The sequence below is a fragment of the Amblyomma maculatum genome, chromosome 2 (assembly GCF_055883805.1).
Source record: "Amblyomma maculatum isolate TAMU_Amacu chromosome 2, ASM5588380v1, whole genome shotgun sequence".
Lineage (NCBI taxonomy): Eukaryota > Metazoa > Arthropoda > Arachnida > Ixodida > Ixodidae > Amblyomma > Amblyomma maculatum.
Window position 1 is genome coordinate 26484760 of NC_139345.1, and position 18916 is coordinate 26503675.

At 42.5% G+C, this 18916-nt stretch overlaps 2 protein-coding genes across 4 annotated transcripts in view; both read right to left on the reverse strand.

The window, feature by feature from the left end:
- Positions 1–5834: 5834 nt before the first annotated feature.
- Positions 5835–11058, reverse strand: LOC146198190 (uncharacterized). The gene is made up of 3 exons (XM_084593587.1): positions 10602–11058; positions 10493–10522; positions 5835–9019 (listed from the first exon to the last, which is right to left on the reverse strand). The coding sequence occupies exons 1-3, from the start codon at positions 10897–10899 to the stop codon at positions 8082–8084; spliced, it is 1266 nt and encodes a 421-aa protein (XP_084449713.1). The 5' UTR covers positions 10900–11058; the 3' UTR covers positions 5835–8081.
- A 1088-nt stretch (positions 11059–12146) lies between these two features.
- Positions 12147–18916, reverse strand: part of LOC146198191 (transcription factor Sp1-like) — a 60812-nt gene continuing 54042 nt past the window's right edge. For all 3 annotated transcript variants that reach the window (XM_084593584.1, XM_084593586.1, XM_084593585.1), the window contains 2 exons: positions 18257–18450; positions 12147–16817 (listed from right to left, as the gene is read on the reverse strand). In XM_084593584.1, the coding sequence (XP_084449710.1) occupies positions 16561–16817; positions 18257–18450 (451 nt within the window). In that variant the 3' untranslated portion in view covers positions 12147–16560. The remainder of the gene's footprint in view (positions 16818–18256; positions 18451–18916) is intronic.

The window sequence follows — 18916 nt, forward strand, 5'->3', positions numbered from 1 at the left end:
GCGCAAAGCAGTTAACACTAGTGGTGCCCAACAGTTTAATCAGAATACAGATTCCTGTTGTGCAGCTCATGCACTGTTGGGAACAAGGTCTGCATGTAGACACGAAATAAGGAGAAGGAAATGAGGGTTTGTACAACCACAATGTAATTTGCATTCAATTTGCTTCAAGGCAAACAAAATGCCTCTCCCCATAAATGCACTATTTAAGTGGGTGCTTGAGGGGGTTAACTCCATGGCTCACTTACCATCCTAATTGCTCAGGACCATTTTGGCAATTCCTTTGGGGGTCATAATGAAGTTTTCTGTTGTAACATACTCTTCCAATGCCATTCACCCTAAAAGAGTGTTATACAGCTATCACTGTAAAAATGAATGAGCAGGTTACCATGGGTACCTATAGTTTGCTTTGCACTTGCAAGAGGCTTTCATCACAATGACAATGTTCTGAAATGTATAAGCATTACACATTTATACAAAACTTCTCATCCTTGTGCAAAGCATATAAGGTATTCGTAAACCTCCCTTCTATGGTCTTTAAAAGATACTCCATTGAGAAAATTCAGCTTCCACATTTTTCTTTATAGTTACCCTTCTGTAAAGGTAATGGGATATTTTGCGGCACTTCTTCGAGCCTCGCTGCAAATTCTGCCTTGAGTGGACCCGTAGTTCCTTCTATCCCCGTCTCTATTATAGCTGCAATGGCCAAATTTGGTGTCAATAACATTATACCCTGAACTCTTCCTATACACAGTACTAACGAATGGCTTGCACAGATATCATAGCAGCCACAATGTTGGGAGGGCAGAAGCCTGACCAAAACCTACACATCAGCCTTGGCTACAGATGCCCTTTTCCTGTATTAGGCCTGCTAGGCTGGTACTTTCGCTGCTTACATGATGTATATGTATGGTCCCCATCCTTCATGTTTGAATTTGGAAATAAATGCCTCGGCACCAAATGACGGGTTAGCAGAAACAGCAAATTAGCTTTGAAACACTTCTACTTGAAAGTAATAAATACACAATACCATATTTAACTTTTGACGACCTTATCTGCAGTGAACCCCCTTCAAGGCAAACCCCATAAAGTCAAATTCTCTAAGCGGACTATGTCCGAGGGTGAACTAAATAAAAATAGGCAATGCTTGCTCTAGTAGTGCCAAACTAGTGGCACTCACTACTATGGCCAGCAGGTTTTGGAGACTGGCTTTCTGCAAGGAAAATGCAACAGAGCCTTAAAAAAAAGCCATAAGCATATGTTAAAAGGTTTTCATGTGCAAGCATTGTCTAAGAGCTGCATGAATGCATCTATGCCTGCTTTAGTACTGGCTTGCTCTTAGTGTCGCATACTTGTACTAGCCAACGAAGCAAGCTCAGTTTCTGATAAGCTGAGCAGGTGAGCTTAGCTGGCTACTTAGCCAGCACGAGACAGATTCCATCGCAAGCAGAGTGGAGAATGAGCCAAAGCAGGGTCTTGGCAGAAGCCCCCCATTTTCTTTTTATCATACTGCTCTGTGTTTTCTACAAACTTTGAAGCTTAAAATTAGCTCATTACAAAATGAATTGCAGTGCAGAAGTATGTGTGGCAAATTGTGGCTTGTGGGATTGTGTGTGGGATTGTGTGTGGGATTTGTGGGAGGTCTTCCACAAGTTCTAGAATAAGTAACTGGCGATGTTAAGTGCACAGAAACTTCGACAATGCCTAATTACTATCGTGCATCACCACACAAATCTTGTACATTGATTAGAATCTTTCATTTTACCCCGTGACAAGATCATGTCATCACCTGGGCCCCTGACACGAAACCCTAGAAGGCAGTGTCAAGGCTGACACCCTAGCTTGCGATTGCACCAAGCTAGGACTTGCGGCCTAAGCATGAACCCCGTTTCTATGCAGCCAGAGAACTCTCGACTCAATCGATGCATCTACCCCCTCCTCACGAACATCTTTCAATGCCAGATGCCAACATACTTTGCCGAATACACTGACTTTCCCCAACCTCCATCATCAACACTGTGTCCACCCAACGTAATAATAGATACATGCCCATGGTGCAGCAACAACCTTATCTTTAGTCATATCATATGGATGTGCAAGCGAAAATCGCACCACCCAAAGTAACCCAATGCAGCCTTGTAGTTGCAGCTGACTAGTACTAACCTGGAAGCCCAGTGGGAGCTCATCACAATTTCCACAGACTCAGCCAAGCTAGCGGGGTCTGACTGAAGACTCCACTTGCAGCTCCAACCACCCTCTTTATCCTTCAATAAGTTTGTTCCTCATCCTCCTCCCATGGCAGCCACCTTCAGGTCTTTCCCTCCTCCACTCTAGAAGAAAGAAGCCTCTCTCCTCTTCACCATCTGCCAACCATGGTTGGTGGCAGGTAAGTCGCAGGGTTCTTCCCGTGCCAACCATCTTCCGGTCTCGTTCCTGAAGGAGAGGGTATTTCCCTCCTCCCACTTCATCACCTACCAAAGCAAGGGAGGTTACATCTGGCTCTTCTGCATACTAACTTTGGCAGATGACTGTTCGTGATCAACCCGACAGAGGCCTCTTCTCGCAGCCGTTATTAACACTGTTCTCTTCCAACACTGCCTCAATTCTGTTAGGTTACAATCTCCTATGGCTCTTCTAGACCTCAGTGCCGTAATGCCTGCATGACTGGTGGGGTTTCAATCGAGTCAAATGCTTTCTTGCAATCTATGAAGGCTATATAAAGGAGTTGGGCATATTATGCGGAAGTGTGTATAGCTCGTTCAGTCAAAAAGGCATCGCCCTTGCCGTAACCCAGAATTGAGAAAAACATGACGCAACTGTTCCTTATGCAACGTTCGAGTTGGAGGCTAATATGTGATAAGGATTCAAACTGACGACTTATATGCCTGTAATTATATGCCGATCATTTTAATTGTCAGTGCCCACTCAGAAGTGAGACAGTTACTGCACCTTCTTTTTCCCACAAACCAAAGCAATCAGACATTTAATATGTTGCCAAACTTTGTGCTAGTCCCTCAATGCCAAAAATTCATGGAATAAAGAGGCAATGTTAAGAGGCTGAAGCGTCCCAATTTTTTAATGCACATTTCTCCATCACCCGATTGACAGTTTATCACCCGACTGATATAGTGTGGATATGAGCAGCCTTTACAAACCCTGCCTTGTCAGTTGATTGAAGCCCAAGACTGCCCGCTTCTATTAGCTATCATCTTAGTAAGTACTCATAGGCAACAGATAGCTGATCGGTCCAATTTTTCAATGCCGCCTTCTTACTGTTGAAGATAATTTTGGCATTATTCCAAGAATCATTGCGCATACAAGGCAACCAGTTTTTTTTAGGCTAATCTTTCCACTACCTTTTCACAAGATGGGCAGTTCCCTCATCCTCGCCAGCTGCTTTCCTCCTGCCCATTACCACGGCTTAACTTTCTCTTTTATTACTGGCGTGATGTTTAATATCTTTGCACTACTGCACCCGTTACTTTGGCTGCTGTACAAACAAGCACTCCTTGGCTGCTTTAACTACCTTACCCATATTGCTAATGACATCGCCCTTATCTCTCAATGCATACATCTAATTTTGCCTATGCCTAGTTTTGTTTTGGCTGCTTCTACACCACCTCTATTCCTTAGAGCATATTTGATTCTCTCCATACTATACTTATATCGGTTATCTTGCATTTAGTCGTTTGGTTTTAGGGTTTAATGGCTAAAACTGACTCAGGTTATGAAGAATGCCGTAATGGAGAGCTCCTGTAATTTTGACCAGCTGGAGTTCTTAAATGTGCACCGACATCACACAGTACACAAGTGCCTTGCTTTTCGCCTCTATCAAAAAGTGGTTGCCGTGCCCAAGTTCGAACCACTATTCTTGGAATCAGCAGTTGAGTACTCAACCATTCAGCCCCTGCGGCAGGGCTGATATTAGCTTTGATAGCTCTGTCGGTTCTGAGTCAGGTTGCAGGCTTTCATGCTTTGGCATGTCTTCTTTTAGTCTCTTGAGAAAGCTTACTGGTAACCTGCCTATCATGCTACCGTATGCTTCTCCTGAGCACTCCGTAATGATGATCGTTCACCGACTGAGCATAAGTGTCACAGTCTTGTATTAAAGCTGAATATATGTTTATGCAGCGAGATCGCCAATTCCTCTTTTCTTTTTACTTCTAATTGATGGGCTTCTTTCTCACTAGTTTCTTCTATTTCCTCTGAGTCTAGACTACTACTAGACCTTATCATCCCATAATCGCTACATCGCACCTTTCCAAGGACCTTAAATTCTGCATAAGGGCGAGCACAGAGTATGAAGCCTGTTTTATTTAGAGTCGTTCCACTGCAGCCTTTCCACGTTCACTATGTGTTCTTCTGTTTGAAGGTATTCATGACTGGTATTTTTTTTTTTTTTCTTTTGCAAACTCGCTCTTCTCTGCTATCCCTAGAGCACTGTCACCCGCAGACTGGTTTCCATCCTGCTTCTTGCCTGCTTTGACATTGAAGTCGCCCGTCAGTACAGCATACAGAGTTTTTAATTCCATGTCTTCATAGAAGCTTTCACCTGTGCAGTAAGAACTGACACCCACTTATTAATGCAACAGAATTCTACTGACATATGCATAAACAGAAGTTAAAAGGGAACAGCATGCAACGCTTGAAAGTGGCTGCTATGTCGGCCTGCAGCGATGCAGTAGTTGCTTAATGCAGCGGCCAGGGAAGCTCACCTGTACGCTTGCCGTGGTTTCAATCATGTCCATGGTTGCAAGCCATTTTTTTCTTTTCATTTATTATGTTCCTATCATGTAGTACACGAATAAACACAGACAATAGCAGAGTGGCTACAGTGTCTGACGGGTTGATACCAGACATTCACAGACATGTGATCTTTCATTCTGCACATGTGCAAAAATACGAGAATATTTGTGCTAACAGATAAGAGCACAATAAAACCTGCCATTTCTGTTGCCCGATTTTAGGTTTCATCTGGTGACTGCTTTGAGCCACAATTGCAAACAAGGCTGGAGGCGAGGACCGGAGGTTGATGCACTTATGCTGTCACGCATGTGCAGAACACAAAGTACGAGAGCTTCATTCCCGCTGTGCTTCACAGGTTCACCCCAAGAGAGCCCCCTCAAACCTTAAGATGCAGCTTGTGATGCAAATACATCCGAAAAATTTACTTCCAAGAAAGTAGTTGGCAGCTTTTAATCATGCTCTCATCTTCACAAATACTATGGTATTTTTATGTGGCAACTGTAGCTTAAATCCAAACACAAAAAAAAGCTATTTTCTTTTCCTTTTGCCAGCAGTTTCAGCACTAGGAAAGCAGTGGATTAAATGTTCAGAAGAGAATACGTCAGAAATAAGAGTTTGCAGTCCTGAAATTCCAGGCTTTTGGTGCTGGGCTTCGAATTTACTGAAAACCTCTTGTGCACTGACTTCATATTGGCATTCATGCTGCTTTATGTGACATTTGATACACCCCTTTAAATAAAATACCATCATTACCTGACTTCCCATATGCGAAAGATGGGATCTTCATAATAACCTTGTGTTTGGTGCATCATGACCTTAGCTACCTATGCGCCATAAAACCCAACATGATGACGCATCTTTATAATTATTCAGTCAGTTTGCCACTTGCAAAATGTTTCCGAAAGGGATGCCATCAGGACAGGATAAGGGAACTCGCATCCTCAAGCACAGCACTGAAACAATGATAAAATGAATGTTGCATGATTAAAGTGTGACTGTCAAAGAAATGACAGCTCTACATATACTGCCTTAATATACATTTCAGCACAACGCCGACAGCCACAAGTATGTATGAATAGCAACTTCAAAAATATGTGCCGAACACCTTTAATGTAAAAATAAAAAATAAAAAATGAGTACATTGTGAACGAACACAATATGAACAATATATAGCAACATGTGAAAATAAAAGCATATTGCTTGACTTTAGCTGAATAATGAGAACTGATGACACTGGGTTTTAATTTTACTCATAGCTGAGCAATCGATGTAGCAATTTTATCTCGGCCTTTGAGTTACATTGCCAATGGCACGCTACATGAACAGTACTAGTTTCACAAAGTCATTATTAATGACATCACAGTGCCAAGATTTAAAATGATGCATTCCTTGCTGTTGTGATGTAATACCATGGACGGGCAACTGCCTAGATACAATATCCTTAAGTTTCCATTGTTCGTTCTATATGTGCATATCAAGAGCATGCACACCCTTACAGCTGTATCCTGTGGGAGATTCTACATGGTATGGCAGCACATTGGTTCACATGACACGTGAACAGTCCCAGGCGACATTTGTGGCACAGCTGCTAAGACAGCAAGTCTTCTGATGTCAGGGTGGCGAGCATTCAATGAAAGGTCGCATTGAATTTGGGCTTAATGTGTCTGTTGAGCTGAACACATAATTGGGATAGGCAAGTGGTGACAGGAATTTCACAGGCTATCAAAGGCATTGGAAGGTGACAGTGCGGCAGGCCGACTTAGACCCAAGAGGTGTGCTGCTCACTGTACATCCAAACACAATGTCAAAATGATTAAACATCTCTTATTGATATTGTAGCTCTACTTTACTGCCAGACAGTTTTTCCACTTCAAAGCTGACATATATTAGAGCAAATTTTAACCAAATTACACAACAAATTCATCCTGTGCTATAATAAAAATAGAAGAGAAAAATTACTAGCGCAGCACAAAATACTAAAATAAACTGCTAGCATAACTTGAACAAAACACTAAAGCTTGCACCTTTTGTGCAAAGGTCAGCAAAAAAAATCAATACTAAGAATCTTAGATGGCTATGTAGCCTACAAATGCTTCCAAGTTAAATAAGAAATGTTTTCTCGTGTATAGAGAAATAACTGCCACTAGGTATCAAACTCGTGCATGCAGAAAATCCATGCTTAATTCCACACCACTGGTACAGTAAGTGCACAGCTATACTGATCACACATATGAAACTTGGTGTTCTCAATAAAAGGCTCTATGAGAACAGAAATAGCCAATTTAAGCCAACATGCTTACGCATATGATTAAAATCTGCCATGCAAGTTTTCTGAAGAACGTGGCTCTGTCTGTGAAAACAAATAGCCAACATGTTCACCCATGTATTAAAATCTGCCATGCATGTTTTCAAAAGAATGTGAAGAGTAAAGGGTGCAGTTTTTGTTTTCATAAATTACCTATATGCAAGAAGCACAAGTCCTGCATGTTGCTGCTCACTCAGGAACAAGTGCTTTTTCTACATTTCACACGACTTCAGCCACTATCCACTCTGGTACCCACCATGCAATAGCTTATGCAATGAAAGTACAGGAGCCCTCAAAAGTTCTTGAAACACTGAGCTCGTGATAAAGGCTTATTTCCTCGCTAAGGGCACTGCCAGCTACGACAGGGTGCATTGGGCAGGTCACACAGAGGAATACAGAGCGCACCCTTCTGAATGTGGCTGCATACCTTAGGTTGCCGAAAAATTTGGTTCAGTTATTTTCATGTACCAAAAACTTCTGTGACCATGTGTACATATTAGCATCAAATGTGCCTCCAACTCACCAGGAATCCTGTAAGAAACCAGAAAGATTTTTTTAATGAGAGTTTGCATTATGGCATGTTAACCAAAATCCTCACTTTCAAGGCACAAGGGGCTCCATCAAAACACACATCTGCAGGCCGGTGCTGCTGATATGACACAGAAGTCAAGTTTATAACATTTCAATCACCGGACCTGCTGGAATGCTACCAGCTTTTTTTGCTTCTGTGCACTTCCAGGAAAGCACGAGCTTCATAGCTTAGCATCTTTCATGTTAAGCATTCCTCCCTCCACCGTAGTTTTTAACCAATGCTGCTGTCCTACATGGCAAGACTGGAGTTTGCACCAGTAAACAGATCCTGAAAGTCTTGAAAGTGCAACTCTGTAAACAAGAGGACAGATAGCAGAACAAGCTGACGACCTGCAAGAAGCACAGTCAAGCAGAGTGGACCAGCAGCACGTGACCAGAGCACAGTCAATGTATGGTTGAAGAGAAACCTATAATTTAGGCTCTATTTCACAACTACAAGTGACTATTCCACAATGAGAAGACAGCTTGAATGTACTGTTTCGATATCCTTTGCAGTTTCATGAAGCAGCGTTTCAATGGTGTTTACACATGCGGTCCGCTTTGTACACACCGAGCATACTGTGACTCTGGGCAGTACATCCACACTGCCCACTTCAAAAGCAAGGTCCAAGGGGATATCCATGTTTGAATGCTGAGACCAATAGTGTTGATCCAAAAGCTTAAGTGTTGAAAACTGTTGTTCACACTGGTTGCAGTAAACTGCTGACACAAGCTGCTGTTTCTGATGAGGTGGCAGGGAACTGATTGTATTCAGATGCTTCCTACCAGATAAAGAGTTTGCCTTGCACAGTTTTTTTGCAGGTGGCATAAGTTGGTTCTTTGTGGGCGACTCACAGAGCTTTTTCTGTGATGACCTGCACTGCTTTTTCACTGGTGGATCGCGCTGCTTCTTCAGTGGCATTTCATTACGTTCGTCCTGTGGCTCATCAAAATATATTTCAGAGGGATCAGCAGCAAGGATCTTTATTCGCCTTCCCGGTTTGATTGGCGTCTTAAGAACACTACCTTCCCTATTATTTGCATGTTGCACTTTTAGCTTCATCTGCTTGCAGAAATCCACTTGATTAGCAGCGCTGTGAGTTACTTCATGATACAGCCTTGCCGTAGTTGTCGAAAACACAGAACTGCACTGGGAACAAGGATACTGTCGACGCGGGGCTACGTGAGGAAGAGGTGCCAGTTCGCTTCGGTCGGGCACATACTCCTTAGCTGAACCAATGCTGGTGACATGTGACATCAGGTCACTGAAACTCTCGAATTCATGGAGGCAGTGACCACAGATGAGCTTCTTCATGGCATATGCTCTGTGAGCGTGAGCATCGGTGAGAAACTCGTACATGAAACCGACTGGTTGTTGGCAAACCAAACATTTTGCTGAGCCTGCAATGCAAAACAAATGAGCCAATGTCATAGGAAGAAAATGCACCCCAAAGTTAAACATCTTGCATTATTTGGGCCACTGACTGCAAGCCAAGTTTAACAAGAGATGCTTAACGGCAAGTCAGAGTCCAATAGCCAACCACACCTTCATAAAGTCAGCATTTTGCTGGTCTACAGAATCCAAACAAATATTTCAAAAAACAAACAGCCTTTCTTGCACACTTAATCAAGGATCAAAAGTGCTTTCACATACCTAACCACACCTTTATCTAGTTAGCATTTTGCTGGTCCACAAAATCTGAACAAATATCTCAAACAGCAGTCTTTCTTGCATTTTTTGCCAAATATTAAAGGTGTTTTCACAGGCCAGTCTTTTCGCGACGCCAAAATGAGGAAAACAAATGAATGTGGCGTTTAGCACTACGAAGAGACATGGGTTCTGAGGAACACAGCTGTGGAAGGCTACAGATTAATACGGCCATTGCACAGCACACGGGTGCCTTTTGAGTTTCGATGCAGCTACCGCGACATGGAATGAACCGGAGAATTGTTAAACGCCTACGCAAACCATGGTATGCGCAACTCCCAAACGGAGTGCATCATGAAGATTCCATGCGAGCTCAATGCTACACTACGCTCTCAGCATTAAAGCGGAGCCGGCCGAGGACACAATATACGGGTAGCTGTTATCCACTGAAATCCGAAAAACAAACACTTCTCTTTCTTCTATGCAACTGGACAATAATGTAAAATTTAGACGAAGCTCAATTTTTGCCGAGAAGACCTGTCGAGCTCTGCAATAACACTGTCAGTACACGCAAGTTATACACGAGATCACATGCGCGCGCGCACACACAGCTGTCACTTCATGTCAATCGCCCTGTGAACAACTTCCTTTGCCCGTCTTTCTTGCGCTATTCACCACTCTTTGCACTGGTTAAGTCGAGTTTAACGTCCCAGGAATATAAGAAACGCGGTAGCATCGAGCCCTTTCCAACGTACTGTACGCCGCCATAGCAGAGCACATGGGCGTTAGCATTTTGCCCCTATTGAAATTCGAATTTCACGGACGAAACAATGTGTAAAACGTCGGCATCAAAGCACCGCAGGTGATAAGCCAGACATGCTACTATAGTACCGCAACTTCAGTCCGTAATCAGTATACTGCCGCACTTCAACGCGCAAGTGCGAGAACAAAATATCCAGCGCGATCATTTTCGGACACAAGATTTGGACTGTGTGCAGGAACGTGCTCAAAACGCTGCCTACTTTACTACCACTACTATCAGGTCAGACCTGATAAAATGCGCAACACACTAAAGTTCCTAAGGCGAAAGGTTTGCAGTTGGGCTCGCCTAAACGCTATGCGCACTTCCTCCTAACCACGATCATAACACATTGGCACTATCGCGAAAAAATATATGTTGCGTGGTTGACGCACAATACGTGAACGAGAATGATAAAGTTACTTACCTTTCCTTTCTGCAGTCTTCACCTCTTTTGCTAAAATAAGAAGAAAATGCAACTTAACCACACAATTCTGCATAGTGCACATCCTGTACTAAATGACTCACGCACATACCTAGTTTCTTCGTTCGGTTAGGTAGCGGCGGCTCGGGTTTCAGGTTCAGCTCTGGTACTGCACTTTTCTTGAGGACACTTCTACCGCGTATTACCCTAATGTTCTCTTCGGAGAAGTGGCGGGAGCACAACAGCGTCTCGTCGTCCGATTTGAAACCTTTTATATGGATCGCTTTTTCCCAAGCGATTCTTATGATACTCGATTTTGGGAATTTGAAGAAAGAAACTGGTGTGCTATCCTCTTCCGAATTTGTGCTGCAGTGCTTGAGACAGCATTTCTTTTCCATATTTAAAAGCATAGCCGAACAGACCACGACACCCAAACAAAAATGGATGCCAACGTTCAGAGTTCAGAGCATTTCCTCCAGGGGGCCGAAGAATCTTCAATGCGCACGTGGTAGCGTTAAGCCAATCAAACGCAGATTTGCAGTGCACGCGCACGCTTGGTTGGCAGCCATTTTTAAGAACTGCTGTAGGAACTTACGGAAGCATTGTAGTGATTGTAGCGCTTCTTAATATGCTACTGCGCATTGGCGTTAGAATGCTCGCAAACGATGCAGCAGGGAACAAGAGGAAAGTTAGTCTCGTATAAACTACATATTTGAGACGGCAAGCAACCGCCATATTGTTCCTTCTCTATGCAGGCAGTTCACCACTGGATACTTTATGAGACCAAGTCAAAACTCAGGCACTGGTTCCAAAGGCAGCACTGCCGTGCATGCCTCATTGGCAGAGACGTGGCAGAGTGCTGCTGAGCAAAAGCGAGTTCGATCGCTGCTGCGGTGACCGCATTTCGTTGGCGATGAAAAGCAAACATACCAGAGTGCAATTCCGGGGCGCAGTTAAGAACATCGAGTTACCGTAACTTTCCACTACTCTTTCTTGCTCTCGGTGCCGTCGTGGGTACACGACGTTACTCACGCTACAGAAGAGCTGCGAAACCAACGTCAGTTTTTCTACGCGGCATGAATATAATTACGTGCAGTGCTAACACTAGGCCATAGCTATGACGATCCACAAAATTTCCCACGCGGTCTCTGCACGCATCCACCTTGATACGCTCATTGGGTTTCCAGGGTTGGTTAAGCGAACTAGCCGCAGCGCTGACAACACCGGTAAATCAGATTACTCGAGGTCGGCGGAATGGCGCCACTTTCAATAACGACGCAAACTTGGAATACGGACCTTGCTCATTCCTACAGCACTGCTCTTCTTTTAGCCCAAAATGAGACTACATCGCAGAACAGAGAAGCTAAGTCTTGCAGCTTGTCTACTACTACTGTTCCATGCTCTTCAGCCACTAACAGAAACTGCACAGACTACACTCTGAAGCCCCAAACTGAGCCATCTTTTTAACTGCAGCGATTACTTGAAGAGAATGGGAATATTTACTTGAAAGTGAGTAACTACTATTTTCTAATACCAACCAACAGTGATTCTAAGAATATTGCATAATATGCATTGTATCAGCTATAAATGCTACATACTAGCTACAAGTAGGTTCCACAAGAAAGTTGGTATGAACACAAGCAAAGAAATACAGCACTTAAGGTGTTCAACATGGCTCAATTTTATTTGACACCTCAATAACACGCCTTCTGAGCTTGCGACATTGTGGTCAGCATAGCGACACTTTCCCTGCTCAGAAACATGTAGCAAAAAGTGCTCATCAACAATTTCAAGGTACACAATAGCTCTTACCAACAGTGCACACATGAGCTTTGCAAAAAAGAAAGGGTGCTGCAAAAAATAAACAAATGCTAACGTCAACAAGCACATTTCAATCTCAGATGATGTTGATTTTGTGTGGCAGCAGTGATCTTTAAAAATCTGTACAGTATATGATTGAGCAGTTATTTAGCATGCTCTTATTTAAAAATCACTACAATCTGTTGCAATACCACAAAAAATATGGGATGGTATGAGGTACCTGTATCCAAATTATGGCTGCAGCACTTCACCTCTTCTAATATGAAAAGTGCAAAAACATGCAATATGAAAGCTCACTGCATCATCACACATATTTACATCATTCATACGAAGGTTGCCACACAACACAACCTATTCACACAGTGGATGAAAAGCTATGAAAAACAGGCACTGTCATTATGTTGCAAGTGTGGGTGCATAAAATAGAAAAATAAACAGCTGCTAGTAACAAAATGATCTGTGCCTCGCAATTAAAGCATGCTCATGGCAAAAAGGTTTAAACATATGACCACAAGAAATGTCCATAAACAGCAAAAACAAAAATGCAAGCTTACATATATAGTATATATATATCTATATATATAAAGAAAATTCTCGTCTCTGGGCAAAATAAGACGAGTACACCATGAACTTGGCACCCAATGTGCATGCTGCAGATATGCTGTTTTAGTATATATTAATAACAGAAATTGTACTTCACAAGATTTTACAAACAAGTGCATAAACGGCACCAGTGTGTCACCCAGTGTGACATGCCCAAGGCATGACACTCATGAGTCCGAAATCCCCCGCTCTCTTTCCTGCATGCAGGTAGTTCATGCGTCGAACTCTCACTCACAAAGCACCAGGGGCAAACTTGTTGCCATCTTCCGACTAATGCAAATTGTAGGTACTCCCCTCAAATGAGGAAAGGCTCATTCTCGCTTTCTCGGAAGTGGCAGGTCAAGGAAATGCCGCCGGCGAACAATGGTACAGCCTTGCCAATGTCACTGGCATTAAGCGAGGCAAACTTTGGGCTTACTGCAAAAGTGCAATGTGTGAAGAAATAGGTAGCGAACTGAAATGCAATGGCCACGACAACCTGAGACTTAAAAAAATGTTATTGAGAGGAGCTTGTTTCTCTTGAAATCAGCTGTGCAGCACAAAATAAATGTCCTTTTAAAACGTTTTTAGTGTGTCAATGTAAGAGAATGTCGTGCATTTGAAAAAAAGTATAAATAAGTTAACACAGCAATACAGCAAATGAACCACTCTTGTGAGATCTTGCATATCATTTTTAAGCTACAAACCGTGGATTTACATGGCAGAAATTTACATAATGGACATACACAGGCCAGCAAGAATCACATCAATTAAAATTAAATACAATACCAAGAAATTCTATTCCCAGTATCATATAGAGAAATAACAAAATTAAAAAGCTGTTGCAGTTATTTCTTGTATACTTGTGTCAGAAAGATCCATTGCGTGTGGTTGGAAAAAGCTAGCAATAAAAATGATGAGAATCAGAATCAGCTCATGATGTCAGGTTTGTTGTACATGTCCAATATGCAACTAGAATCGCAACACACAGGTAAAGAGACACAAAGAAAACATTTCACGGTGCCCAAAGTTTGCCACACTTCAAATATGTATTAGACAAATAGCAACCATAATCCTCACAGATTGTGAGAGATGATTGTGAATGACCGCAGCCTCCTTAAGCACAAACTCGTTACACAAGTGATTCACATGAGATTCATACAAGAAATACAAAATTAAAAATAAAAAAAAAAGATAGATGAAATGGAATCACTGAACAAGATGCCGATTAGGCAAAGCAGCAGTTTCAAATTTACTCCTTGGAGCCTTTCAAGGAAAAAAAAAAGAAAAAAAAAAACAATTTTTAGATTAAATCATTTCAAAAGCTTCCCCTTCAATTCAGCATGCTTGCTACACTACTCCTATGAATTACAAGTGCCAGCTAGTAAAGACTATTCAATAATGAGAAAAAGATTTTTACGTGGTCCGGTAAAAAATACAACAGCAATATGCTAAGCATTATGCTCAGTTTATTCAGTTCTTGTAAAATAAGAGCACTGACAAAAAGTGAGATACTTTGTTCAGTGATCCCAGTTGCAAAAATATCCATTTTGCAGCAGTTCTCATAAAGGCCTTATAGACAGCATCATGCCAATAGATAAAAAAAAAGGTACATAAACTACATCAACTTGCATATAACGTCGAAACTTTGATCTTCAGAAGTGATGGCATGGCATAAGTAACTATAGATTTTACTTAGAAAAACCTTGAAAGCCCAGAAATCCTGTGCACAAATCGTATGTCAAATAAAAATTAGTCAGATCCTGTTGAGGAATTGACTAAAATCTAATCTCGAGAGCCTTTTTTTTTTTTCAGCCTCATAGGTCAGACTGCTTCGAGCATTTCACTTATTCATTTGACAGAACTACTTTCTCATTGACCGCCAAGGATATGAAGATAGGTGGAAGATTTGAATCGAGATGGCAGTAATAATTATCGGATCATTAGCCCTACCACAGATGAAGCAATGGTGTGTCTTTGCAGCAGAGAGTGTTAAAGCAATATAAGCAACACAACTGAGGCGGGTGGGAAATGACAATGCTAGCCATTGCCTTGTTAGCACCCTTTAGGTGTCTACCAGTTTGCAGCTACTCATGAATTTATGATGGTACAGTGCAGCGAAATAACTCTTGATTCCACACATTCTAGCTAGTTTACTTTCTGCTGCCGAAGTGTGAACAATATTGTTTCCAGGGGACCTAAAATAATTAATATAAAAGAATAATACAACACTATAAAAGAAGACGCTCACATCGATGCTTGAAGCAGAAGCCTGCTGAAAGTTTTTACTTGCTCCCCCAGGTTGAAACACAAAAGCGCTTCTAATAGCACACAGTGAGCTTTCTAATCATTTCTCTGCTATATTTAGCGTGTCATTTTTGGTACTGTTTTCATAAATAAAGCTAAAAACAAAACAATATATAAATTTTTTAAACAAAATGGGGTCAAACTAGATTTTCACACTGAAAACAGTCAAATCCAAAATTTATTGCTGATACTGTCTAAATTTCAAGTGGATGCAGCTAGCACAGGATCGGGCTAATTGGAGGAATATAAGAGAGGCCTTCGCCCTGAAGTCCGGCTGACTCAAATAATATGCATAACATTTCATTAAATTCCAATGTTTAGTTTAACTAAAATTTAGGTATGAGGGGGGAGGGTTACTTAGCTTAGGGTATGATGCGGTAGCGTTAATCGCTCCTGTTTATCACTACTTCTTGCGGATCCTAGTTTGAGTACATGAACATTGCTGCTCGGTTAATTACTAATCCCTTAATTTGCTCCTCTAATATCTCAAACATACTCTTTAAAATACAGTCTTATGTGAAAGGCCATTCGACATGGATATAAAGGCCAACGTGCCCTGGAAGGCAGATTCTGACCTCACCCTCCCATCTGAAAGGGCAGGTTCCCAGTTAGTAGCTTCTGCCAAGTCAGCCATGTCATAAGGTCGTGTGACGTTAGGCAACCCTATGACCAGCCAGTGCCTGGCCGTGCCAGTCACCAACTGTGGCCTGCCAAAGCCATGCCTGTGATTTTTCGCTCACAACGCCGATACCAGATTTACTGGAGAACTGAGCTTTTAACGCTATCGTGTTAATACAGCACTTATATATGAAACATATATGTATATGAAACATATAAAAAATAGCTTGGTTGTAGTCTCTATGGCTTGTGCTCGTAACACTTTTTTGCATTCGAGTTCCGGTGCACTTGGCTAATATCATACAAGAAAAAAACAAAAAACAAAACAAGAACTTCACATAGTTCAAACCACTGTCAACGGCTAGTCTGAAAACACTTAACTGAATCCCAAAATCAATTAGTCATTGTGATGTCAGCCCCTTTCAAAAAGTTGCCAGTCATTAGATTGCAGCCCGTCTTATGGTTTCTTCTTTCCGTGCATCAGTCCTAAATCTGGCTAAGCCTCATCTCCATTACTGTTCCATTTTAATTGCACATTACTGCATTAGAGCGGTTCTTTTTCATGCCAGCAAACAATCTGGTTCAAAAAAAAACAAAAAAATATGGATTGATTCTGCACTTGCCTTGCCAACACCACTTCCAAACTTGAAACGATCTCAAGGCCTTATGAGGACTGCAGAAAAGAGGATTCATATGACAGAAATAAGTAAAGGTGTGTAACGAGATTGGCTGGATATGTGGTTTCATGTGGACAGGACATGCGCAGTGCCATTGTTCTCAGCGAGTGCTGACTCATTTATAGACAGGTCGTGGTCCGACACGTCTACGGACATCTCCAAGTCACAGGAGTCCGGGGCAAAGTCGTCGTGTGAGGCGTTGGCCGCTGCACTCACGCCGGAGATCACGCCCTTCTTGCTAAGGTGGGTCTTGAGGTGCTTGGACAGGTGGTCGCTGCGCATAAAGCGCTTCAGGCACTCGGCGCACTGGAAGCGCTTCTCCCCTGCATTTGGGAACCAAGGCAATTGTGAGCTGCTACCTTCAAGGCAGCAGATATTTTATCAACCTCTAGAAGCACCCCCTTCAAGCATAGCACAGTCGAGGTAAAACAGGTACCTTTATAACCATCAATGTACACCAAGCATGTCGACAACTACCCGGCTAGCTTAACAATGCTATTATCCCGTGCATTCTATGTTTCAGACATACCAACTTGCATTTCCTCCTTTATGTCCTGCAGCTCTGACTTCAGTAGACTGAGGAACAAATTGTGTGTAGTAGAATCTGCCTTTTTCACAAATTGTGGTGCCATCTGGGAGTGGTTGAAAATTCGTCTGCTACTGGTTGAAAATGTCTTTATGAGACACAGCTACCTGAGAAATGGTGATGTTTGTTCTTGACAGCTACTGCCATCTGTCGCATACGCCTGTCACGAATAGGAGCTGCGCATGGCCCCCGAGATCAGCTTACGCTGCGCCGATCACGGAGGCCAAGAACTGCGCATGCGCAGGGGGGCTGGTAGTTTGTTTTCAACCAGGGGAGAGGCGCGCATGCGCATAGCAGCCTTGTGAAAAAGGCGGATTATCAGAGCAGAGTTCAGCACTTTTCACCCTTATGAATTTGCATTTTGGTCTCATTTTCCTCTTTCTTGGGCACTAATGTAAACCTGTACAGCAAAAGCTCCGTAATTAAAATTTCAAGGAACAAGCAAGAATGTTGGGATTATATAAAGTTTTAATTATTAAATGAAAAAAAAAAAAAAAAAAAAAGACCGACAAGCTGACAAGAACAATGTGCATCGTGGTAAATCTATTTGAACCAAGGCTGCACAATGGTTGCCTTTTGAGATGAGTATAGTGAGGCACGCACTATTTTTAACATTTCCGTGAATTCTTCATTGTGCGCACATTGTTGGGAACATCAAAGTAGGTCAGCTCAAAAATAATAAGGGCCCCATCAGCGCTCTTCTCGGTGTGGTATAGTTACAGTGCAGCCTCCTCACAAGCAGCTGCGTAGCATGTGAGAAGGCTTCACCTCAAAACAATGCACAAGACGGGACGAGCGCTCCAAATGGCACGCACTCTTGGAATAGAAGAATCACATGATGAAAATAATAGAAATGCACAGACGTATCAATCAGCACCCGAAACAGCTTGCAGTTAGGCCTGGTTGGCAGGCTGATGTGCAGCCCATAGCTGCCACTGCAATGGGCTAGCATTGGAAGTATACTAGAGGGTGTGCATAATATAAATTCTAGACCACAATGACATACCAACTAGCATGAAAATTTCTCGCTCTGCGATTACACCACAGCTTGCCTACAAGCGTATCTTTTTCTTGCAGGGAAAATTCGCCAATGAAATAAAAGTGTTTTTGGAGTTTTTTTTTTCTTTTTCCATTGCAGCCCCTCTCCCGGCCCTGTGAGCAGAGAAGAAGACCGACCTGTGTGGGTGCGCTTGTGTCGCTGCAGTTCGTCAGAGCGCGTGAAGCGCTTGCCACAAAAGAGCCACTCGCAAACGAAGGGCCGCTCGCCGGTGTGCCAGCGCAGGTGGGCCCGCAGGTGGGACGTCTTCCCATAGACTTTATGGCAGCCCGCTATGTGACACACATGCTGCCGCCGCTTGTTCTCACTACTCCTGCAAAGAGACGGGCGAAAAGAAGGGCATTTTTCGCAACACTTCTCATATCTCCAGCTTCAACACTGACAGCAATGCAGGCAAATTTCCCGCTTCTTTGTGAGAAAGAATTAAACAGTGAAAAGCTGAAACCTGCTTTCTAGAACCATGCTTTACCTCGACAATGTTTCACAAACTTTTCCATAAATTTCTCTCAGTGAAGAGACGAGTTGCAGCTGCCTACACATGTATGAAGCGCATGGCTGTCTCTACGTCGAAAACATGTTACTACAGTAGGATACAAATTAAGAAAACAGCAGTTGGTAACAATGTGCCATGGACTGCATTTTGTGTTATTGCGCTGACCACGAGCAGCATTTCATGAAATCAGCTTCTTGATGTTTAGCTTTATCAACCAAACCAGAGGCAGAAAAATTTTTTACCATATATAATAACTTCTTGCGACACAATTTTTGTTTAGATCCCC